Source organism: Crocuta crocuta, unplaced genomic scaffold, assembly GCF_008692635.1.
Source record: "Crocuta crocuta isolate KB4526 unplaced genomic scaffold, BGI_CrCroc_1.0 scaffold139, whole genome shotgun sequence".
Classification (NCBI taxonomy): Eukaryota; Metazoa; Chordata; class Mammalia; order Carnivora; family Hyaenidae; genus Crocuta; species Crocuta crocuta.
The window spans coordinates 7,776,457-7,800,869 of NW_027533258.1; the positions used below are offsets into that span (position 1 = coordinate 7,776,457).

Genomic DNA, 24,413 nt, shown 5'->3' on the forward strand with positions numbered 1-24,413 from the left:
GTCATACAGGAGAGGTAATTAAAACACAGAGAGTGACATGCTGTCAAAGCTGGAACTAAAACCTAGCTCTCCAGACTCCGACACCGTGATTTTACCAGGCCACGCCACTGCTCCATCCCAATTAAGCTAAACTTGCTTACTGTCTCTTTCTTGGGAATACATAATTTATTGTGCAGAATTAAATAATAGGGGTTAGGATTCAGTAACAACTGAATCACACTGTCTGAACAGAAATGAAAAATACACGTTCATTCAGACTTTTTGTGCTTAAGCTTCTTGTTGACTCCAAATCTGATGCTTTTAGGAATACTGTTATCTCTCGCGGCATCAGACACCATCTCAGAGAAGATGTCCTCTCTTTGAATGAAGACGGTATTTGGGACCTACACACACATGAACAGATGTTGTGTCCCCCAGTTTAAAAGGATTTTGTTTTCCTCGTCTGATTTTTCTTTGACCCAATGGCATACTTTTGGTTGGGAATAACACTGAGAGGGTGCAGTCTATGGCCATAAGGCAGATTGTTTTCATCCTTGTGAGGCCAATTGATTCATTTAGAAACAACACCTCAACCTTGCCTTGATGAACTATTTAAACCTACCAAACTACAGTGCAAACCCTTAGTAGATTACCCACTTTTCAGAAAGCTTCATGCACTGATCATCAGACAGCATGCTACCAGAATCCATAGCTGACAACTAGACAGTGTCTGGCTTTGCAGAGTATCGCTCTTTGTCTTAAACCAGAAGGATACACTTAACTATCAGGGCTTAAGGAATTTAAGATATAATAACATTTTATGTTTTTCCGCAACTTAAGAGGTTTAAGAATAATGTCATATATAACTTTACAATAATGTATTTAAAAACTCCACCACAGGTACATCACCATAGAAAGTTTTGCTTGTATAACTTGTATATATGCTGATTGTCTGCTCTTTTTCTTCTAGATCGGGAGAATCAGTCTATCTTAATCACGTATGTATTACTATCCTGGGACTCATTGGCAGTTTATTTGCACTGGGAAAAAGACAAAAAAAAAAAAATTAGTTAATGCTCCCATACTGAGGCAATGGCTGATCAGCCTAGAAACAAATACTGTTTATAGCCTGTTGTAGGGTTTATATTACCTCAGAATGTAAAATAACAATGCCCCAAATTTTGTCATTTGCTAGTCCAGTCTTAAAGGCTGCACAGAACTTTCCTGAAAGTAGATGATATAAATCCCTTCTCTGTGCATGGAGGGGAATAACATACAGCCTCCTGAACATTTGAGCCATTGGGAATGTCACCAGTAGCTCATTGTTAAGGCCTCCTTGAGAAATGTCTAGTCCTTTAAAGACTTAAATTGAGCCATGTTTTTAGTCAAAGGAGACTGAAAAACACATGCATTGTTTCATAGAGTTTTTACTAATGGTTTCATTTCCCACATAGTTGTGGGGTGGTTGCCTTTCGGCCCCCTCAACCCCAGGCCACCTAGAAGAGAGCCTGGCACCTTTGAAGCCCTCAAGAAATATGTGTTAGGTGATTGATCAATGGATGGATTTCTCTACTTCTTGTCAGTGGAGAGCAACAGAAATAATATGCACTGACAAAGACATATAAAGATAGGCACATAAGGTAGTAAATGCTGATAGTGGAAGCACTTTCGTTTGTCACAGAGCTTAATTCCTCACATGTGTTTGGTCTCTGTTTGGCAGTGGAGAATCCGGGGCAGGGAAGACTGTGAATACCAAGCGTGTCATCCAGTACTTCGCAACAATTGCGGTCACTGGGGATAAGAAGAAGGAGGAAGTTGCTTCTGGCAAAATGCAGGTGAGTCAGATTGCCATGGTCAGAATCTGGGCTCCCAGGTAAGAAATTCCTGAGCCCCAGAGGTGAGGACTGCACTTGTCTTTGCAGGGGACCCTTGAAGATCAAATCATCAGCGCCAACCCCCTACTGGAGGCCTTTGGCAACGCCAAGACCGTGAGGAATGACAACTCCTCTCGCTTTGTAAGTCTTGTGGTCACAGAAGGCTCTTCTCTGCCCTGAAGTGCCTGAGAAAACATGTCAGAATTATCATTTCAGTCTCCTCTTCCTTGCGCGCTTCAAGTCTCATATATAACACCATCATTTTCACTTGCAAGGGTAAATTCATCAGGATCCACTTCGGTACCACGGGAAAACTGGCTTCTGCTGATATTGAAACATGTGAGTAACAGGACCTCCTCAACAGAATCCAAGAATGACAAATCATGGTTTGGAGGAACATTTTGTGGCTCCTGCTGGGCCTGGAGCCTGTGAAACACTGCTCTGCTGCCAAACATGCCCTTGGTTAATGCCAGTCTTATCCATGGCCCACAGTGTGCTTTATCCTCAGTCATGAGCTAATGATTCTGTAAGAATGGCCAGGAGCCATTGGGCTTGTCTGAAATAATCCAGCCTCAGAATGAATTTCAACTTTTTCTAAGAAAATATTAACATGAGGGTAAATGAGTTGCCTACAGGTTGAGTACATGTGATTTCTTCCTAGCCTGTGCCTTGATAAACATTGCTCTTAATTGCCCCTCTATTTTAAAGTAAGAAGAGACCCTGGGGAGAGAGGGGTTCTCAAGAATCAATTATATTCCAAATGTCAGGGATCTTCTGCCTGAGAAACATGTATAGCCTGGGCCAGGGAGGCTTTAGTTTCCTTCCAGAGATGCAAAGAATAACTGCAATTGTGTTTGAGGAGGCAAAATATGTGTTACCCCAGGGGGACAGTCAGCAGAAATCTAAAGGAGCCAGTGAGATTTAGCTAATGACCCCAAGCTCCAAAGTCATTCCAGGAACTTTATAATTTTTTCACCCTGGCCAATGTCTACTTTTCACTGCAGATCTTCTGGAGAAGTCTAGAGTTACTTTCCAGCTGAAGGCAGAAAGAAGCTACCATATTTTTTATCAGATCATGTCTAACAAGAAGCCAGACCTAATTGGTAAGAAAGAGCGTAAATTGATAATCTAGACATTAATGGTTTTATCAACATCTTCTAATGTAAAACATATACCCTGACTTCTGTGTACCCAGAAATGCTTCTGATCACCACCAACCCATACGACTATGCCTTCGTCAGCCAAGGGGAGATCACAGTGCCCAGCATTGATGACCAAGAGGAACTAATGGCCACAGATGTAAGTTACATATGCAGTTTTTTAAAGATCCATTATGTATGGGAATGACAATAATACCCCTCTCTGGGTGTGGGTAAAGATATGGTATAAATTCTCCTAAATAAGTTAGTGTCTTCTTCCCTTTTGTCTTCTCATCTTTCCTGTAGAGTGCCATTAACATCCTGGGCTTCACCTCTGATGAAAGAGTCTCCATCTACAAGCTCACGGGGGCTGTGATGCATTATGGGAACATGAAGTTCAAGCAGAAGCAGCGTGAGGAGCAGGCCGAGCCAGATGGCACCGAAGGTAATAGGGGCGAAAAGCCCATTTCAAATTCATGTTTCCTTTACAGCTGAGCCTCTGAGGGACGTATGCAAATGTACCCCCATACAGACTTTCTATTAAATGATTCAGTCATCTCTCTGCCCCTCTGAATTGTGGGGCCCAGAGTAGGTCACACGGGATGCCTGAATTGTGTCTTTACAGTTGCTGACAAGGCAGCCTATCTCCAGAGTCTGAACTCTGCTGACCTGCTCAAAGCCCTCTGCTTCCCCAGGGTCAAGGTCGGCAATGAATATGTCACCAAAGGCCAGACTGTGCAGCAAGTAAGTGAACGGCCTCAGTGAATCACACACATCCCAGCCTGCCCAGTGTCTTTAGTAACACCAACAACCATCACTATGTCTCTGAAGGTGTACAACGCGGTGGGTGCTCTGGCCAAGGCCGTCTACGAGAAGATGTTCCTGTGGATGGTCACCCGCATCAACCAGCAGCTGGACACCAAGCAGCCCAGGCAGTACTTCATCGGGGTCCTGGACATCGCCGGCTTTGAGATCTTTGACGTGAGTCGGTGGAATCAACGGCCTGGTTAAGGCCCTCGCACTTCGTGTCTGCTCTGCGGAACTCCCACTGGGTTTTCCAAACTCACTCGAGCTCTTTGGTGTTCGCAACCCCCTAGTTCAACAGCCTGGAGCAGCTATGCATCAACTTCACCAACGAGAAGCTGCAGCAGTTCTTCAACCACCACATGTTCGTGCTGGAGCAGGAGGAGTACAAGAAAGAGGGCATCGAGTGGGAGTTCATCGACTTTGGGATGGACCTGGCTGCCTGCATCGAGCTCATTGAGAAGGTGTGCTTGCCTTTTTCAGGTCACAGAGTATACTGCTGAACAGTATTTAAGCGAAAATCTTAAAAGATTTCTACTGGTAAACAAAATCAGGAAAACTCCTTCTTTTGCTAACTCCAAAGTAAATAACCTGGTAAAAGGACAGAATATTTTCCTTAGTGTCCAGAACTCTACATTTCCCGATAGTTTGCAATGCCAGGCTATATACTTAACGCCATCTTTCCTTATAAAAGAGCACTAGTTAGAGTATTTTGTGCTTATTATCACTCTGTCATCCTTAGAGTCATTATTACTGGTAACTGAAATGCCAGCTTCTAGTACTTGAAAGCAGAGGCTCTCAGAGTTCAGTTTAAGACTCACCACAAGTACTTAGGGGCGCCTGGGTGGCTTAGTTGGTTAAGCGTCCGACTTTCGCTTAGGTCATGATCTCGCGGTTCGTGGGTTTGAGCCGTGCTGACTGCTAGCTCAGAGCCTGGAGCCTATTTCAGAGTCTGTATCTCCCTCTCTCTCTGACCCTCCCCTCCTCATGCTGTCTCTCTCTCTCTCTCCTAGAAATAAGTAAAAATATTAAAAAAAAAAAAAAGACTCACCACAAGTACTTAATAAAATTTCACATTTTCCTTATCTTACCCTTGGGAAAACTTTTTGGCAAGTGTGGAAGGGGCCTCGGAAGCTGCACTGTCATCAAGTGATTCTGATGCAACCAGTTTGCAGGTCACACTGGGAGAAGCATGGCTGCAAAGCCTTGGTGCGAGACATAAACTCCACAAGAGCATGCCCTTCGATCATGCCTCCCTCACCATCGCATCCCAGAGCCCAGTACGGCATCTGGATCTCTGTAGGCACTTGATACATATTTGCTAACAACTTCTGGTCCAAGGAATAAGTTTTAGTTAATTATAAGAAATTACAAGATGAATTTACTCAAATAGGATCATGATCTCATGTATTATTTCTACAAGCAGACAAAATTCAAATGGCATTTCTCTCTCTTCCTATTCTCAGCCCATGGGCATCTTCTCCATCTTGGAGGAGGAGTGCATGTTCCCCAAGGCCACAGACACCTCCTTCAAGAACAAGCTGTATGAACAGCACCTGGGCAAGTCCAACAACTTCCAGAAGCCCAAGCCTGCCAAAGGCAAGGTCGAGGCCCACTTCTCTCTGATCCACTATGCGGGCACCGTGGACTACAACATAACTGGCTGGCTGGACAAGAACAAGGACCCGCTGAACGAGACCGTGGTCGGGCTATACCAGAAGTCTGCAATGAAGACTCTGGCTCTCCTCTTCGTTGGGGCTACAGCTGCTGAAGCAGGTAACTTCCAACATAAGTTATTTTTTATTTAATGTATAAAACATACACTGAGAAAGCCTGTCTTATGATTTGCCTGTGCTCTCTCTGTCCCTCCCCTTAGAGGCTGGCGGTGGAAAGAAAGGTGGCAAGAAGAAGGGTTCTTCTTTCCAGACTGTGTCTGCTCTCTTCAGGGTACAAATATCCTTTGCTCTGTCTTATTTATTTCAAGAACTTCAATTTTATTGTACCTGTGGGGCAAGGAAAGTAATCTTTCAAGAATTCCAGAACTGAATGTGACTCAAAGATCTAGATCATTTGGTGGTGGTAGAATGGAGTCTCAGAGGGTCTGGGGTAGTTTGGAAGAGACACCTCAGTATTCAGGAGATAAGGTATCAGGAGGGATGAGAGTGAATTGCAGAAGTCAGTATTAGATGGCAAAATTACATCTGAACGCTGGGAAATAAAGTCATTTGACATTTAAAAGGTCCTATTGGGATAGGACTAAGCAAAACATGAGATTTGCTGGAGAATGTGGAAGCCTCCAAATGATGCACATGCCTAGGTATATATTGGAACAGAACTGAAATAGAGTGGATTTTGAAAGCCAAAGACAGAAGAACAGTGTTGGGTGGGAATTGGAGGCTGATTCTAAACAAAGGAAATAAAGAAACAGATGTGATAAGAAATAGCTGTTGAAGGAAAATTTACTTTTCTTTGGACATTCCTATCTGTAACAACGGAAGCTTTAGTTATTCTGGAGGGGGAAAAAAAAGGATTTCCACAAGTTGGAACACTTCTCACACTTGGTAACATGGCTGTTGGTTTTCTGCCAATTCCCAGAGTGAGGCACTAAAAGGCTACTTTCTCTGAAATGAGTAGAACACAGCTCTGTAATTAGGATAAGGAATAGCAATGTGATAGAGAAGCAGATATAATTGAAAGCAGGGTAAATAAAGAAATGACAGATTTGGAAGAAGACACTGAATTACTTGTAAAGCCAGATCACATAACTAGATGAAACAGTCCGGGGTCGGGGGCGGGGGGGAGAGCAGGGATGGGCTATTTCTCTACATGTAGGATATCATACTAAATCTACAACACATGTTAGGAAATTCAACAGCAGTGAACAACCACTTCGACAACTTGTAGACAAACATGTTTATAATGCACAAAACAGGAAAGGGAAGGACATTTGGGGAATGTGGAAATTCCAGAGAGAACTCTTTGCAAATTCAAATCTGAATACTATTCATTAGACTTGAAGCAATGTCATGGTTGTCACAGTGATTACGTCTGTAAATATGAATGTATGAAAAGAGTGCAGTTCTAAACCAAATATTCATAAATTCCACAGGAGAATCTGAATAAGCTGATGACCAACCTGAGGAGCACTCACCCCCACTTTGTACGGTGCATCATCCCCAATGAAACCAAAACTCCAGGTAAGAGACTTCTGACATCCAGACAAGTGCCCATGTGTTTGCTTTAGACCATGAGATAAGGCATGTGTCTTCTTCGTTTTAGGGGCCATGGAGCACGAACTTGTCCTGCACCAGCTGCGCTGTAATGGTGTGCTGGAAGGCATCCGCATCTGCCGGAAGGGATTCCCCAGCAGAATCCTTTACGCAGACTTCAAACAGAGGTCAGACTTTCTAACTGCAAATTATCTTAAGAGGTTTTTTTTAAATTTACTTTAACTTTTTCAATGAAAAATATCCTTTATATATTCTACTTTAATTAAGGAGAAGAGAAACACATTTAACAGACCCTGTATTCTCATTTGATATACTGATACACCAAAAGTTTGACACCCTTTGAATATGCAGAGAATAAAGACACAGATACAATTTCTTGTTTATATTTGTTAGACTATCCCAAAAGCTGTGTCATTTCTGCAGATCTCTTGGTGACAATAGCTATATCATTTATTTGCTTGGCCTAAACAGATACAAGGTACTAAACGCAAGTGCAATCCCTGAAGGGCAGTTCATTGACAGCAAGAAGGCTTCTGAGAAGCTCCTTGCATCCATCGACATTGACCACACCCAGTATAAATTTGGCCACACCAAGGTAATGGTCTCTAAAGCCTACCCAATGCTATTCACGTCCCTTTGAAGTTTATGTACAGTTTCTGATCTGCAAACCTCCCCCACACACAGGTCTTTTTCAAAGCTGGCCTACTGGGGCTCCTAGAGGAGATGCGAGATGACAAGCTGGCCCAATTGATTACCCGAACCCAGGCCAGGTGTAGAGGGTTCTTGGCCAGAGTGGAGTACCAGAGGATGGTGGAGAGAAGGTATTAACAGAGATATTTTACTGAGCCCCCTCAGCCAAGGCCTTTTCACTCTGCTTCCTGTGAGAACCTGACTTGGAACATTTCTGCTCCTACCACAGAGAGTCCATCTTCTGCATCCAGTACAATGTCCGTGCCTTCATGAATGTCAAGCACTGGCCCTGGATGAAGCTGTATTTCAAGATCAAGCCTCTCCTCAAGAGTGCTGAGACTGAGAAGGAGATGGCCAACATGAAGGAAGAATTTGAGAAGACCAAAGAAAGCCTTGCAAAGGCTGAGGCCAAAAGAAAAGAGCTGGAAGAGAAAATGGTTGCTCTGATGCAAGAGAAAAATGACCTGCAACTCCAGGTCCAAGCTGTGAGTATCAGAACCTGTTTCTTTAGCACTCAATCTGATGCTAAAATTTCAGTTCAACAATTGCTAGAGAAAGGTCTAGATTCCACCTCACTAAAGGACTATCAATCTTTCCTAATTCACAACTCGGTAGAAGTTCTACACAATCTCATACACAGCATTTCTACAAAGCATTGTGGTTGAATTCCTTGCTGTTGAAAAGGGAAAAACAAAAGCATTTTCCCTTTCCCCCTAGTGCCTTTGCTATAGCAGAACGTGGGCAAAAAGTGAGGTGATCTTTGCTCCCTAAGATTTTCCCTACTGAGAAGAGCAAATTAGACCAGTGAAAAGAACAATATTCACAGTGAAGAGGGAGGAGACATCATGATGAAAATGCATCAACTTGAAACCAATATTCTGGCAACTTCCCGGACAGCTCTATCTTTAGAAACTCTCCAGTACCTGAAAGAATAGGATCATGACAAGGATAATGGCAACACTTTCTATAGACAGTGTTAGGTTTTATGCAAAGCATGAGAGGCAGGGTTGACATTCTTGCTTCATGTCCCAGTAAACACCCAGAAGACTGGGAAGAAACTTTTGATCAAATACCACTGCCTAACCCACTTTTGTGATGCAAATGACCAGAGACTTTCAGTTTGCTACCAAGACCAACTACCTGAGTACTGAGAGTTGCCCTTATAGTCCTCTGAGCTCAGAAGCACATCTACATCGGTCCAGTTGGATGTAAAGTGTTGGAACATTTCACTAGAATTTAAAGAAAGATGAACGGTCTGTACCTACCTGGGTTGGCAGTGAGACTTATCCTGTAGTTCTGTAGAACAGGTTTTCCAAAATGAGAAGGGGCTCACCACACCTTCGAGAACCAGGAGCTAACTGCAGGGTGTACCTCAGTTTCCAAGCACACTCCTCTCCTCTGAGAATAGTATGACCTCTTTCCAACATCATTCTGTCAAGTCTCCACTTTGAATAAATATGGAATGACGTTCCAAGCACCAGGGATACAACATGAAGCAAGAGGTATGGTCCCTGCTGCCACAAAGTTTCTATTCTAACTGATGAGAAACCCACCCGCTAGTTCTCTAAGCACCACCTCTGAACGTTTTCAGTTCCTCTAATTTCTTCCAGGAGTTTCCTGTGATTCAGCTACTCTGTCACTGTAGGACATCTTCCCTTTAAGTCACTTTCCTGACATTACCCCTCCCTCCTAGCAACCTGCTGGATACTTGACCATTTTGTTTGTTTTGTACACACTAAACTTTTCTGGAAATATATACTAAAGAAAGAAAGGAGACTGATCTGAAATTATATACCAACACATTAAATATAGGTCATCAATAGAGGAACAAGAAGTTTTCCTGGACCCTCGTAAAGTCCCTGGCTGGGTCTGAAAATTAAACCAACAAAAAGCAACTAACAGGAGAAAAGCATGCATGCTTATTGAATTTTTACATGTACATGGGAGCCTTCACATGAGACTGAAGACTCAAAGAAGTAAACAGAGCAGAAACCTTGTATATCTTTCAGACAGACAATAAATTTGTACAGAACTGACAAGACAAAGGGGTTTGAGTTAAGGGTAATAAATGGTGAAAAAAATAACTAAAAAGATGAGGGACTAGTTTAACAAGGTTTGTTTAGACAGCCTTCTTGGCCCCCAATTCCCATCTCTGGTGATATGAATGTCCTCTTTCCTACTAGTACAGGAAGGATACTCTTCACATGGGAGTCTCATGACCTGTTTTAGGGAAGAAGGGGGAGGGGAGGAGGTCAAGTGGGTTTCTTGCGTCTGCCATTTTCTCAAACTCCTTTAGTTTATGGTATACCATGTGCCACGGTCCCATATTTTAGCATAGTGTGCCCTGAACTGTGTCATTAGCAAATAAAACTGTATCAGAATTTCACCAGGAACCATGACTTAAATTCCTTAAACTAAAAAAAGTCTGCAGTGCCATAATCAGTGCACAATAAATATTTCCTAGATGATGGAAAGCTTATAACAATTAACCTATGGCTTTAAAACACAATTTACGTGTATGGTTTTGAATATTAATAAAATCTGAAAATGTCCAGAGAACTAAAATCTAAAAATGCCTATTATCCCTTCTCAGGAAGCAGACAGCTTGGCTGATGCAGAGGAAAGGTGTGACCAACTGATCAAAACGAAAATCCAGCTGGAGGCCAAGATCAAGGAGGTGACGGAGAGAGCTGAGGATGAGGAGGAGATCAACGCCGAGCTGACGGCCAAGAAGAGGAAACTGGAAGATGAGTGTTCAGAGCTCAAGAAAGACATTGACGACCTTGAGCTGACCCTGGCCAAGGTTGAAAAGGAGAAGCATGCCACAGAGAACAAGGTATGAACCACATTTTGTTCTACCATACTGAGGTTCGGTCGGCCCAGTAAACTGCTTTAGAGCAGATATCATTTTCTTCTTTTATTTTTCAAGGTGAAAAACCTCACGGAAGAGATGGCAGGCCTGGACGAAACCATCGCTAAGCTGACCAAGGAGAAGAAGGCCCTCCAGGAGGCCCACCAGCAGACCCTGGATGACCTGCAGGCAGAAGAGGACAAAGTCAACACCCTGACCAAAGCTAAAATCAAGCTTGAACAACAAGTAGATGATGTAAGCCTAACATCATGTAAAAAATATTTTTTTATTTTATGATAAACTAAGTAGGCATGAATTTACATTCTTATGATGAAATGTGGACTTTTCAAGAGCTTCCAATGAATAAGTGTATAGGACACAGTCTTTGCTACAGGTCTATGATGGACACCCAAGAATTAAAAAAAAAAAAATCAATAAAGAAAGTTGTTGGTAACAGACAATATAGATAAAAAGACAAACAAAGAGGGCTTGGGCTGGTCTTGAAAAGTGAAAAGGCTATGCAGAGAAATACAGAGGTGCTCCAATAGCAATAGCAAAGGAATAAGAAACACCTGTAAGATTTTCTCTTTTTTCCAAATAAGGAATGTGGAAGATGAACTCGGCTTTAAACATGGTCTGATACCAAATAGAGACCCCGCTATAAATGTGTGAATCGGGGAGGGAGTGACAAAAGTCATTGTTAGAAACAGCTATGGTGTCTGTGGATGTGGCGAAGCCCCAGCACAGTGATTCCAGTAGGGATTTACAGAAGGCATCCTGTCTCCCTGGTAGTTTACTGTAATCACATGGTAATGAGGTACGCTTCACCTTTTAAATGATGACTCCTGGGACTAAGTAAATAGTAACGAGAATGGACTATTAGATAGGAGTTAAATGTCTACAAGTCCAACCTGGGATAAAGATGGTAATGTTTCAGGAACTATATTCATGCATTATTAACTTTTAGCTTGAAGGATCCTTGGAACAAGAAAAGAAAATCCGCATGGATCTCGAAAGAGCCAAGAGGAAACTGGAGGGAGACCTAAAATTGGCCCAAGAATCCACAATGGATGTTGAAAATGACAAGCAGCAACTTGATGAGAAACTCAAAAAGTAAGCAGTGAGAACACAACTTTCATGGGCAAACTGCTTATTATTGTTTCTATGACTGACATAAAGTGCCTCTCTGACAGGAAAGAGTTTGAAATGAGCAACCTGCAAAGCAAGATTGAAGACGAGCAGGCCCTCGCCATGCAGCTGCAGAAGAAGATCAAGGAGCTGCAGGTGAGTCACTGCCTCCACCTCTTCCGCGCATCACAGGAATCAAAACCGCCATGAGTTGCCATTCATGTTGGTGTGTCACCCCCAGGCCCGCATCGAGGAGCTGGAGGAGGAAATCGAGGCAGAGCGGGCCTCCAGGGCCAAAGCAGAGAAGCAGCGCTCAGACCTCTCCCGGGAACTGGAGGAGATCAGCGAGCGGCTGGAAGAAGCCGGCGGGGCCACTTCCGCCCAGATCGAGATGAACAAGAAGCGAGAGGCCGAGTTCCAGAAGATGCGCAGGGACCTGGAGGAGGCCACCCTGCAGCACGAAGCCACGGCGGCCACCCTGAGGAAGAAGCACGCGGACAGCGTGGCCGAGCTCGGGGAGCAGATAGACAACCTGCAGAGGGTCAAGCAGAAGCTGGAGAAGGAGAAGAGTGAGATGAAGATGGAGATCGATGACCTTGCGAGTAACATGGAGACCGTCTCCAAAGCCAAGGTACAATCATGGTTTAAGTCTTAAAGAGATTTCTGTGAGACAGGTGTGAGTGAACCGGTCAAGAATCCTTAGTAACCAGCAGCACAAGCAGGTGACTGGGAACAGGGACACCTGGGGTGTGATGGCAAAGCACTCATTCTTTGTTGTGAGAACAGCCACACCCAGAGAACATATAGAGCAGAAAGTTAAGCTCTTCCAAATAAAAAACTACAACTATTCATTTTGGAATTTTAAAAACACCTCATCTTGATTAGGCTTTTGTTTTTTCCCATAAGCACAAATACATAAATTTGCTGCTCAAAAAATCAAGTGTCATTATTCTCATCTCAGAGATAAGCCAACTGAGTTAAGCCTTAAATTCACAAAGCGGTTTACTGGTAGCATGGTTAGACTCTTTCATTTGTTACTCTTTCCACCAGAACCCGAGGCCTCTGTAGTTTTTGTTTGTAAAGATATTTAATTCTCCAAATAAGGAAGTACCCCCATACGGAATGCGTGGATATTTGAAATTTTCTGTGGTCCAAATACTTGCCTGAGATGTCTTCTATCATGTTTTGAACACAGGGGAACCTGGAAAAGATGTGCCGCACTCTAGAAGACCAAGTCAGTGAACTCAAGACCAAGGAAGAGGAGCAGCAGCGGCTGATCAATGACCTGACAGCTCAGAGAGCACGACTGCAGACAGAATCAGGTGGGCCATTGACCAGTGTTGACCTTGAATGACAAATTTACCTTGGATGCTTAATTTGCTGAAACACTCTGCACTGACTTATTGAGATCACATATTACCCACCTGGGAGGCCCCCCCACTGCTCATATGAACACATTACTACTGACCACTGACTGGCATGGACTGCTTTCTTTTCTGTTGTAATTGTTGATTTCATTAAAGAGATCCAGGCTATTTTGCTTTTTCACATTTTAAAGCAGATATGACTTTAATCAAGTTATCACATTTAAAGTGTATCTTCACAAAATTTATTTTCACCTTTCAAAATGCTTGCCCAAGTTATTTATTACTCTATTATCCTGAATGGTCTGTGTAATGTAATCCACATTTTAAAAATGACAGACTATGGCAGTGCTGAGGTGACTGTCCAAGAATGCTTACTCCACTCTTTTTCCTGAAGTCTGGCCAACAGCTGCTAGCTAGCACCATCATGCAGAGAAATAGTACTACAACCCAGCCCCGGAGCTTTCAAGGGACGATTGTGAGTTTTGACTATCCAAATTGGAGAGTCTGTGCATTAACCGCTTGCCCTAATTAATTCATCCAACTTTTTACCAAAGTTCTACCATCTCAAGCAAGAGATTAAAAAGATGGTAATTATTTTATGGGTCATCTGGAGTATTAAAGTGATAGGCAGATCAAAGTGTTGGAGAACCACTTTTTCATGTCCATTCAAATATTGTTCTTTCTCGAACAAAGTTCAAAGTAAGGCTTATGTTACTGTCGTTCAGGTAGTTAGTACACTTCATGTGGGAAAAAGAAAACCTGTATTCTCAAAGAATCTCAAGAATCTTTTCTAAGTTCCTTCTAGAACCTAGTGGTATGGGAAAAAGAGAAAGCTGTGATTCTTATTAAAGAGATAAAGCTTCCAGGTAACCAGTTCAAAAATGGAGCTGAGGGGCGCCTGGGTGGCTTAGTCGGTTAAGCGTCCGACTTTCACTTGGGTCATGATCTCGCGGTTCGTGGGTTCAAGCCCCACGTCGGGCTCTGTGCTGACTGCCAGCTCAGAGCCTGGAGCCTATTTCAGAGTCTGTGTCTCCCTCTGTCTCTGACCCTCCCCTGCTCATGGTGTCTCTCTCTCTCTCCTAGAAATAAATAAAAAATATTAAAAAAAAATTTTTTTTAAATGGAGCTGAAAGTCTTTCCTCCCTTTTTAATATAGTACAGTGTGTTTTCTGAATTATGGTGCCTGAAGAGTTGGATTGGATTTAAATGCCATTTAGTTTAGGAACTGATCAGTCCCCCTAAACTGATGCATTCTGGAGTGGAAGGGGAGCTGATCATTTCTTAACACAAAAATGCTTCCAGGATTTTCTTTTGAACATCACTTGCACTGATAGAAGGAATCAGTCAAACTCTCTTATCTTCCATACAATAAATTGTTTGTTTCAATCAACTTTCAGTGCAAGGTACGCTAGTACAACACTACTGCCTTAGACAGGAAGCACTGGGATGTTTTGTTGGTTTGATTTACATTTCTTGTCCCATGTTTCTTGACCAATTTCTACTGCGATCAAATAATCTTAAATACCTTCCAAAATATTTTGTGTTCCTCGTAAGTATGTAATCTGCCTCAAAGCCTTCCATTCTTCTCACACTCACATAGATTTGCTCATCAGAACTGAAGTGGAGGTTGGTGGCTTACTATAACCCTTATTCTCCAATGGGTTCCAAACTCAGCTCCCTTTCCCTGCTCCAGTTTTAAATTCAGAGCTCTAATTCCCAAAGTAAGGCTCAGTTTTATCTATCTTGGTCTTAACAGGTGAATATTCACGCCAGCTAGATGAAAAAGACTCATTAGTTTCTCAGCTCTCAAGGGGCAAACAAGCATTCACACAACAGATCGAGGAACTGAAAAGGCAGCTTGAAGAGGAGATAAAGGTAAGCCCTACTTGCCATTGTCACTATCCTTATTTTTGAGGTAATCTGTGGTTTGCTTACTTCTGTAGATTTTCTTCTGGTGACCTATAGGAGCCGAGGTGCTAACTATCACTTTAAAGAAATAAGATTAGGTCACTGATCTCTATGTTCTCAGGCCAAGAGCGCTCTGGCCCACGCCCTGCAATCAGCCCGCCACGACTGTGACCTGCTGCGGGAACAATACGAGGAGGAGCAGGAGGGCAAGGCCGAGCTGCAGAGGGCAATGTCCAAGGCCAACAGCGAGGTGGCCCAGTGGAGGACCAAATACGAGACGGACGCCATCCAGCGCACAGAGGAGCTGGAGGAGGCCAAGTATGTTCTAGGCTTAGTTAAAATGGAAATATCTCTGTTAACCAAGTGCATCTGCTATAACCACTATATGGTGAAATGTCCATTGCTCCCAAAACAAACTTTAAAAACAAAGGAAAAAACATGCATGAACATAAAACAAAGCAAGACAAACACTCTAGTGGTTCAGGAAAAGAAATTAAGCTAGAGAGTGGAAAGAGAAAGCAGGTAATGCAAGAGGAAGCTGAATGACTATTTTTGAAAAGGGGTACTTTGGGCATCATTCTATCTATAAAGGTGTAGCCAGAGTAAGAGTTAACCGTACTGCCCTGTACCTCTCCTCCCTCTCAGCCACTAATGGAAAAATTGGTCCAAGATGTTAGGTATGTAAGGGGAAAATAATCACACATTCAAAGCATAGCTCCTCTTTCTGAGATGTAAAAGCATGGTTGTTTGTAGAGGAACAACACATATGCTATTAAAGACTAAAAAGAAAACATAAATTCTACAATAAGAGAAGAAACACATGGTCTTGCAAAGGAGCAAACATTCCATGCAATCAACAGTTCAAGATGCAACTGTAAAGAGGAAGAATCTTGACAAGAAGAAACCTACTCGTTAAATTCCACACCCAAAAAACAAATAATCCAGGGAAGAAATGGGCAGGAGACATAAATAGACACTTCTCCAAAGAGGACATCCAGATGGCCAACAGACACATGAAACAATGCTCAGCATCACTCATCATCAGGGAAATACAAATCAAAACCACACTGAGATACCACCTCACAGTGGTCAGAGTGGCTAAAATGAACAAATCAGAAGTCTATAAATGCTGGTGAGGATGTGGAGAAACTTGCACCCTCCTACACTGTTGGTGGGAATATAAACTGGTGCAGCCCCTCTGGAAAACAGTGTGGAGGTTCCTCAAAAAATTAACAGTAGAACTCCCCTATGACCCAGCAAAAGCACTGCTAGGGATTTACCCAAGGGAGACAGGAGTGCTGATGCATAGGGGCACATGCACCCCAATGTTCATAGCAGCACTTTCAACAATAGCCAAATCATGGAAACAGCCTAAATGTCCATCAACGAATGAACAGATCAAGAAGGTGTGGTTTATATATACAATGGAATACTACATGGCAATGAGGAAGAATGAAATCTGGCCATTTGTAGCAATGTGGATGGAACTCGAGGATGTTATGCTAAGTGGAATAAGTCAGGCAGAGAAGGACAGATACCATATGTTTTCACTCATAAGTGGAACAGGAGAAACTTAACAGAGGACCATGGGGGAGGGAAAGAGGGAAAATAGTTGAGGGGAGGGAGGCAAAGTATGAGAGACTCTTGAGGGCTGAGAACAAACTGAGGGCTGACAGGGGTAGGGAAGAGGGGAAGGTGGGTGATGGGCATGGAGGAGGGCACTTGTTGGGATAAGCACTGGGTGTTATATGGAAACCAACTTGACAATAAACTATAAAAGAAAACAGAAGAAACCTACTCGTTCAGAAGGTTTCAGGAGGGATCTAGTTGTTTATCCTATGACTAGAATACAAGCATGTAGTTAAAATCATGTTTGGGTGGATGCCTTAGAAGAGATTTTGAGTGGAGCTCACAAAGCAAAATTGACATCAATCTAGAAAAGTTTATTTTTATTAAAGGATTAATGGAAAGCTAGGAAAAATAAGGGAGGGACACAATTAGCCAAAATCAAGTATATTTAGTATGAATTTGAATTTATTCATTTGAATTCAATTCATCCAACATTTGAGTACTTAATATGTGTGACAGTCTACAAGAATGCAAAGATTAGCAAGATACACACTCTACCTTCTGGAGATGAAAATTCAGTGGAGACAAGACATACATAAAGTAATTCAAGACAGATGTTAATATTCTATACAGGAGGAATAAACCAGCGACCTTGATGGGTAAAACGTTGGCTTGCGCTGATCACAGATGGCCTCAAAACCAGACTGTGAAGTATAGCGATGTTGAAATTTGGACTGTTGTCAGCATTTATCTTGGAGAAGTAAGAATGAGTCAACACAGAACTGGCCTACAAAACAAGCTTGACGAGCAGAGCACTAGGAGTCTGGCTGTGGAAAGTACTCTTTTGTATCTACCTGGAAACATCCAATTCTGCTGATGGCCTTCGCTTCTATTGCCCTTATTTCACCTTTTAGGAAGAAGTTGGCCCAGCGTCTACAGGATGCTGAGGAGCACGTAGAAGCCGTGAACGCCAAATGTGCTTCCTTGGAGAAGACAAAGCAGCGGCTCCAGAATGAAGTGGAGGACCTCATGATTGACGTGGAGAGGACGAACGCGGCCTGCGCGGCCCTGGACAAGAAGCAGAGGAACTTCGACAAGGTACTTTGTGCTACAGCCTCTACCTTGGCACTCAACACAGGACTAAAAGCCTTCTGCCTTCAGCGGCTTTATTCCAACTATCTGAGAGGGCTGTTCTCAGGAGCTCCTGCTCCACAGCAGGCAGCGGGGGGAGGACAAGTCCTGTGGTTGTTACTCTTCTCATTCATAACTGCTTGTCAGTCCCAGGTTATCCCAACTCTGTCTGGCAGCTGCCAGAATAGATGTTCCCATATCCCATCAAACTCTCCATTAAATTTCTTGACCACTCTTTGCCCTGCAGATCCTGGCAGAATGGAAACAGAAGTATGAAGAAACTCATGCTGAACTTGAAGCTTCCCAAAAGGAGTCCCGCTCCCTTAGCACAGAGCTGTTTAAGATTAAGAATGCTTATGAGGAATCCTTAGACCATCTTGAAACCCTGAAGCGGGAAAATAAGAATTTGCAACGTGAGTCCATTTTACTTTTCTTTAACAAAAGATTTGAAAAAATGTTTTCCCTCACTGAACAAATTTTTATATTTCTGTTCACCAACAGAGGAGATTTCTGATCTCACTGAACAGATTGCAGAAGGAGGGAAACGTATCCATGAACTAGAGAAAGTAAAGAAGCAAACTGAGCAAGAAAAGTCTGAGCTTCAGGCTGCTCTAGAAGAGGCAGAGGTAAATATTTTACCATACATTCTAAAACAATTACAAGGGGAATTAGCATCTATCGCATGCAAGAATTGATGAAATTCTTGAATGAGAGAAAAGAAAAGTAATTCTGACTCTGCGTACTATGTATGAGGATGGAGGCTTGAGCATGCATGCAAGTAACACATAGGTGTTAGTCAGGAACTGTGGTAGACACCAAAGAAACAAAGACAAGTAAGTTAAGGTCCCTGCCACCAAGGGCATGATCAAGCTGGGGAGATAGAAATATATAAAACCAACAACACATTGTAGAAATTTCTGTAACAATGGAACAAAGATGTCTTATGGCAGCAAAAAAGCAAGAACGAATTCCTATTTCTAGAATACCATAAACTTCCATTCCCTGCTAACATCACCCTTTGCTGTCATTAAGGCATCTCTGGAACACGAAGAGGGAAAGATCCTGCGCATCCAGCTGGAGTTGAACCAAGTCAAGTCTGAAGTCGACAGGAAAATCGCTGAAAAGGATGAGGAAATCGATCAGCTGAAGAGAAACCACATCAGAGTGGTGGAGTCGATGCAGACCATGCTGGATGCTGAGATCAGAAGTAGGAATGACGCCATCAGGCTCAAGAAGAAGATGGAGGGAGACCTCAACGAAATGGAAATCCAGCTGAACCACGCCAACCGCATGGCTGCAGAGGCCCTGAGGAACTACAGGAATACCCAGGGCATCCTCAAAGTAAGTGGGTCAAAAGCTGGCCCCGAGGGGGTTGGGGTCCCTGCAGCACCAAGAACGAAGTGTCTCAATGATCGTTCATTCTGCAGGACACGCAGCTGCACCTGGACGACGCGCTCCGGGGCCAGGAGGACCTGAAGGAGCAGCTGGCCATGGTGGAGCGCAGGGCCAACCTGCTGCAGGCTGAGATCGAGGAGCTGCGGGCATCCCTGGAGCAGACGGAGAGGAGCAGGAAAATCGCAGAACAGGAGCTCCTGGATGCCAGTGAGCGTGTCCAGCTCCTGCACACCCAGGTGAGTATAATGGAAGAGTGAAAAATACAAAGGAATGAAAATGAAGTTCTTGTTCATAAATGTACTCATGATGTTTCATGGAGGATAAAGTTTAAAACACTTAATATTTGTGGGTTAATAATATTTATCTATACTGTGGCATCCAAAGTTGACTGTCTTTTAAAAATATGTTGTGATCTCAAATAATTTATGGAACAAGGATGGATACTAATTACTTAATTAACTAGCCTGTGAGTTCATTAGAAATATGGCATCCTAACTTTGCTCTCATATACTAAGTATTTCTAAATTTGTTATTTTAACCAGAACACCAGCCTGATCAACACCAAGAAGAAGCTGGAGACAGACATTTCCCAAATCCAAGGAGAGATGGAGGACATTGTCCAGGAAGCCCGCAACGCAGAAGAGAAGGCCAAGAAGGCCATCACTGATGTGAGCAGAGGGCAACACGGTGGTGGTCAAACTTGAACCCTGGTGTGCCAGCCCAGCTCTCTCAACTGGTTTTGTTTCACTGCTCACAGGCGGCCATGATGGCTGAGGAGCTGAAGAAGGAGCAGGACACCAGCGCCCACCTGGAGCGGATGAAGAAGAACCTGGAGCAGACGGTGAAGGACCTTCAGCACCGTCTGGACGAGGCTGAGCAGCTGGCCCTGAAGGGCGGGAAGAAGCAGATCCAGAAGCTGGAGGCCAGGGTAGGTCTGCTGATGGCACATTTCCTACCTCATTCCAATTCAGTGCATTTTGAGGACCTAGTCCTGCTGGATGAGTGGGGCATACAGAGATGAAGTAAGACACATTCCTTGCTGCCCAGGAACTTTTAAGGGGACAATTAGACTAGGGCATGAAACCTACATATAAAGCAGAGTAAAAGAAGCACCACAGGTCATTTGAAGATGCAGAAATCAAGTAAGTGAATCAATCACAGCAAACGTCTTTAAAATGCCCAACGTTTTGCAGGTACGCGAACTTGAAGGAGAAGTTGAAAGTGAACAGAAGCGCAATGTTGAAACTGTCAAAAGTCTACGCAAACATGAGAGAAGAGTAAAGGAACTCACTTACCAGGTAAGGAAAATGGCCTGTCTGGGTTTTCACCCTAGTTTGCAAGGGATCAAAAAGCAAATCTACAACAATGTGTGATGGTGTTTGTACTTTCAAGAGACTCACTCTTAAAAATATTATTTCAGACTGAGGAAGACCGCAAGAATGTGCTCAGGCTCCAAGATCTCGTGGATAAACTGCAAGCGAAGGTGAAGTCTTACAAGAGACAAGCTGAGGAAGCGGTGAGTTCCGAACCCCTTGGTGTGACTGAGCAGTCTTCAGTCTCAGATACGTTGAAGCCAACTTAGTTTAAGGGATGAAAGAAAAGGAGAGTACAGTGAGGAAGGATCAAAGGAAAATGGTCAATGACACTGTAAAGAATGAGAAGAAACCAACCACTCGATGAGCCAGGGAAAATGGTTCCAGGGAAGGGGAAGAGCAACAAAATGCTTTTGAGTGGAAAAGAGTCTGGTTCAAGGAACAGAAAGAACCATGGAGAGAGCAGTAGAGAAGAGGCTGTAGAGCAAGGTAGGAGGCCGACCACAGGGTCTTCTAGGCCCTGGTAAGAAGTCTGGATTGTATTCTAAGTACAAAAGGACGCTGGGAAGCCATGAGAGGGTTCTAAACTGCTCAGTGATGCCCTGGCTCATCCTCTTTAAAAGTATATTTTGGCTACTTTGTGGAGAATGTGTTGTTGGATAACGCAGGTAGGTACAGGAAGATATTTTAGGAGGCTTTAAGGAGGTGCCATGGCTTGCGTTAGAGTGATGGTGGAGCAGATAGAGAGACTCAAGACACATTTTGGAGGGAGAAACTATTGGATATGCTAATAGGTCGGCCTTGGGAGATAAGAGAAAGGAAATCAAGGGTAATTCATCAAGTCTATGATTTGAGTTACCAGGTGGATGGCACAGCAAGAACTAAAATGGGGAAATAAGGGAGGAACAGGGGAAGATTCACAGGGCAAGAAAGAAACAGGAATTCTGTTTTGGAAAAACTGAAATAACATTATATACCTAAGTGAAGGTGACAAATAAGCAGTTAAATATTAAGCCTAGAGCTCAGAAGGTCTCAGTTATGTTGTGTGGTTTTTTTTTTTTTACATTAAGTAACTTTTTTTTCTTAAATAGTTTATTGTCAAGTTGGTTTCCATATAACACCCAGTGCCCATCCCAACAAGTGCCCTCCTCCATGCCCATCACGCCCCTTCCCCTCCCCCCTACTCCCATCAGCCCTTGGTTTTTGTTCTCGGCATTCAAGAGTCTCTCATGGTTTGTCTCGGTTATGTTTAAACCAACAGATTCTTGGCACTCCACCCTACCTCATTTCCCCAGCCTATGATTTATCTGAAATAAAAAATGCTGATTTTCTAAGTATGTTAAGTATGGATAGATATACCTACTTATCAAAAATTAGCTCCTATGTCCATGAATGGTTTTCATTTTTCTGCTGACCTTTAAAGTCTGGGGCAGGAAGCGGGGGCAAGGGGGTGACAGACTTAACGCATCTCTCTAGCTCTTACTTTCCTCATCTGTAGGAGAAAGAGCTGAGGTTTTTTTCAAGCTCTAATATTCAGTGATTCTAAGTTTTATTAACTTCTAAATTTGAATGCCATATTTTGGACAATTGTCAATGAGTCTTTTAAAAAGGACAATTACTAAAGTCTAAACCTGAACTGGTCTTCCCAAATTCACTGCTTATCTGGTCAAACATAATCAGAGGCTACTCAAGACTATTTTAAGAAACAAGTTTTCTTCAACTTGTAAACTGCATTAAGTTGCAATAATTTATACTCAATGGGCAATAATTTATATTCCAGGCTATAAGCTCGGTATAACACAGGTTGTATACCTGCATTTTGAGAAGGTTTGGTTTCATTCACCAGACTCGGGGGGGAAACGTTGGAAAGCTGACATATTTAGTAGTAACTCTAAGGTGTTTACAAGTTAAAAAGGAGAACTTTTAGAAATCCTGGTGGCAAATGTCACCTGTCCTGCCTTGTTATCCATGAGTTCAAGAAGCATGTAAGGAGTTAATACAAAAAATTTTAAAAAATCAAGAGCATTTCTCTTGGTTTTCTTTAAAAGGTTTACTAGAGTGAAGTCTTTTTAAGTAAAAAGAAATTCAAGACCCACTGACCTAAGAAACTAGAAATCCTGACCTTTTTCCCCTCCTAAATGCATCTCCATTCATTCTCAGGAGGAACAATCCAATGCCAACCTCTCCAAGTTCCGCAAGCTGCAGCACGAGCTGGAGGAGGCCGAGGAGCGGGCTGACATTGCCGAGTCCCAGGTCAATAAGCTGAGGGTGAAGAGCCGGGAGGTCCACACGAAAATCATAAGTGAAGAGTGATTCAACCACATGCTGAAAAGTGACCAAAGAAATGCACAAAATGTGAACATCTTTGTCACTCTGCTTTCTACTCTGGATTTTTGCAGATAAAAAATTTATCCGCAAGTAACTTGTGAGTCTCTCTTTCCCCCTCACTGTTCATCTTTTTCTGCATCAAGAAAAGAAGAAAAAAGATTTTGCTTACATCTTATGGAGAAGGATTTAGTCACTAAGAATAAAATGGGATAGGAACAGCCAGGCCAATCTGGGTTAGTAAATGCCCTAACCCCTCCTTGTCCCCAGGGAGGGGGGTGGGGGGTGGAGCAGGTGAAACCAGAGGTGGGCACTGGGCACACAGAACATGGAATATCTGGTAAGTCTCACTTGGCAAAACACTGGCTCGCTATCAGAGAAGCTGGTTTCTGTTAATGAAGTAACTGATTCTCTTCATAAGATGGTAGGAAATTCTTGATCCCAAGATTGAGTAAAAATAAATTAAAACACTAATTACCTACATAAAATAAAATGTAAAATGTTTGGATTAGACCCTCAACAATGTTCAAAATGCAGACTCTCCACCATAACTACGTGAACTACTAAATTGGGATTAGGATTCCTTGAGAGAGAAATAATTCTCGTCCTTTTTAAGTACGAGAGATTTTTAGTTTTTTGCTACCTGCGATATGTTTAGTTCTTTGTTTTCCCGAGCGCCCTCCCTCGTCATCACATTAGAATGCGAAACGGCAGCTAAGAATGAATATATTTGCAGTATTTGTGCTCACTCTGGAAAGTTCGGTATCTTTTACAAGGCTCTCTCCCAGCGCTTCTGACAGCAGTGGAAGGCCAATTAATTTTTTCTCAGTCAGTTCCCTGTTCTCATTATTTTATCTCCAGCCTGCGATGCTGTGCCTTTCTACCGTGCTGCAGCAATTACCATCATCGTGATTATAATTGGTATCACTGCTATGGAGCTGCATGTGCTGGGAGTGGCGTGGGCCTCCTTACCATTTTTAATAGACAGGGAGCAAGTGAAATAGCAAGTATCTTGTTGACTAGGAATGTAACAAAAGAACATACAAGAACTGTATACCTATTTAAAGTGAACAATACCAGACTACTTTTTTTTTTTTTTTTTAACTATCTAGTCATTAAATTATCCAGCTTATCCAGCTGCACTCCTCTGGACCTCGGCTCCCAGGGAAAATCCCTCTGGGATGATATGCACCTTCCTTCACTTATTTTGTATTGAGCCTTAGAGACAACTGTTCATCCTAATGCTACATCCTGAGCTGTACTTGAAATTAAAACCTACCCTTCCCTGATAGCATTGCTTCCCTGGAAGCTCCCTTCAGAGATGACCTTTACTTGCTCAGGCTCAGAGAACTGAAGTTCTTCACAAGCCCAGAGCTACAACCAATATCCTGCCTCCCTCCTCAGTGCCGCTTATTTACCCTCTAGCAGACAGCTCTGCCTTCTTTGAGAGCCCTGCCACTCTGCTTATTCCCCACACCTGCTGCTGTCCTCGACCGACTTCCTTCATTATGATCTTGGCACTTCTCTGTCCACTCATTGTTCCCACATTCCTGGGAGGTTTCAACGTCCATCAGGATGATGCCTCCAGTCCACTGACTCCCATCCTCCACTGCCTTCTCCTCCCTTCCATCTGGTCCACAGTCTCACTCTGGAAAAGCCCCAACTTCGTGCTCCCCAAACCAAGCATCCCCTTCCTGATCTAGCTTGCAT

General features: G+C 43.0%; 1 protein-coding gene and 1 long non-coding RNA gene across 2 annotated transcripts in view; one reads left to right on the top strand and one right to left on the bottom strand.

Moving 5' to 3' along the window:
* Nucleotides 1–22,692, top strand: part of LOC144217065 (myosin-1) — a 23,514-nt gene extending 822 nt beyond the window's left edge. Inside the window, exons 4-38 of the mRNA XM_077746535.1 lie at nucleotides 950–977; nucleotides 1,700–1,814; nucleotides 1,902–1,994; nucleotides 2,129–2,192; nucleotides 2,858–2,956; nucleotides 3,049–3,152; nucleotides 3,299–3,437; nucleotides 3,618–3,736; nucleotides 3,824–3,973; nucleotides 4,090–4,260; nucleotides 5,263–5,572; nucleotides 5,673–5,743; nucleotides 6,906–6,993; nucleotides 7,076–7,193; nucleotides 7,498–7,621; nucleotides 7,711–7,847; nucleotides 7,946–8,201; nucleotides 10,310–10,552; nucleotides 10,646–10,822; nucleotides 11,535–11,680; nucleotides 11,761–11,851; nucleotides 11,937–12,326; nucleotides 12,891–13,017; nucleotides 14,819–14,937; nucleotides 15,092–15,288; nucleotides 17,454–17,637; nucleotides 17,918–18,083; nucleotides 18,172–18,296; nucleotides 18,703–19,011; nucleotides 19,098–19,301; nucleotides 19,608–19,733; nucleotides 19,823–19,993; nucleotides 20,259–20,363; nucleotides 20,486–20,581; nucleotides 22,539–22,692. Coding sequence (XP_077602661.1) covers nucleotides 950–977; nucleotides 1,700–1,814; nucleotides 1,902–1,994; nucleotides 2,129–2,192; nucleotides 2,858–2,956; nucleotides 3,049–3,152; nucleotides 3,299–3,437; nucleotides 3,618–3,736; nucleotides 3,824–3,973; nucleotides 4,090–4,260; nucleotides 5,263–5,572; nucleotides 5,673–5,743; nucleotides 6,906–6,993; nucleotides 7,076–7,193; nucleotides 7,498–7,621; nucleotides 7,711–7,847; nucleotides 7,946–8,201; nucleotides 10,310–10,552; nucleotides 10,646–10,822; nucleotides 11,535–11,680; nucleotides 11,761–11,851; nucleotides 11,937–12,326; nucleotides 12,891–13,017; nucleotides 14,819–14,937; nucleotides 15,092–15,288; nucleotides 17,454–17,637; nucleotides 17,918–18,083; nucleotides 18,172–18,296; nucleotides 18,703–19,011; nucleotides 19,098–19,301; nucleotides 19,608–19,733; nucleotides 19,823–19,993; nucleotides 20,259–20,363; nucleotides 20,486–20,581; nucleotides 22,539–22,691 — 5,315 coding nt within the window. The 3' untranslated portion in view covers nucleotide 22,692. The remainder of the gene's footprint in view (nucleotides 1–949; nucleotides 978–1,699; nucleotides 1,815–1,901; nucleotides 1,995–2,128; nucleotides 2,193–2,857; nucleotides 2,957–3,048; nucleotides 3,153–3,298; nucleotides 3,438–3,617; nucleotides 3,737–3,823; nucleotides 3,974–4,089; nucleotides 4,261–5,262; nucleotides 5,573–5,672; nucleotides 5,744–6,905; nucleotides 6,994–7,075; nucleotides 7,194–7,497; nucleotides 7,622–7,710; nucleotides 7,848–7,945; nucleotides 8,202–10,309; nucleotides 10,553–10,645; nucleotides 10,823–11,534; nucleotides 11,681–11,760; nucleotides 11,852–11,936; nucleotides 12,327–12,890; nucleotides 13,018–14,818; nucleotides 14,938–15,091; nucleotides 15,289–17,453; nucleotides 17,638–17,917; nucleotides 18,084–18,171; nucleotides 18,297–18,702; nucleotides 19,012–19,097; nucleotides 19,302–19,607; nucleotides 19,734–19,822; nucleotides 19,994–20,258; nucleotides 20,364–20,485; nucleotides 20,582–22,538) is intronic.
* LOC144217066 (uncharacterized) overlaps nucleotides 1–24,413 on the bottom strand; it is a 206,018-nt gene that overhangs the window by 91,583 nt on the left and 90,022 nt on the right. The gene's annotated exons all lie outside the window — the stretch shown is intronic.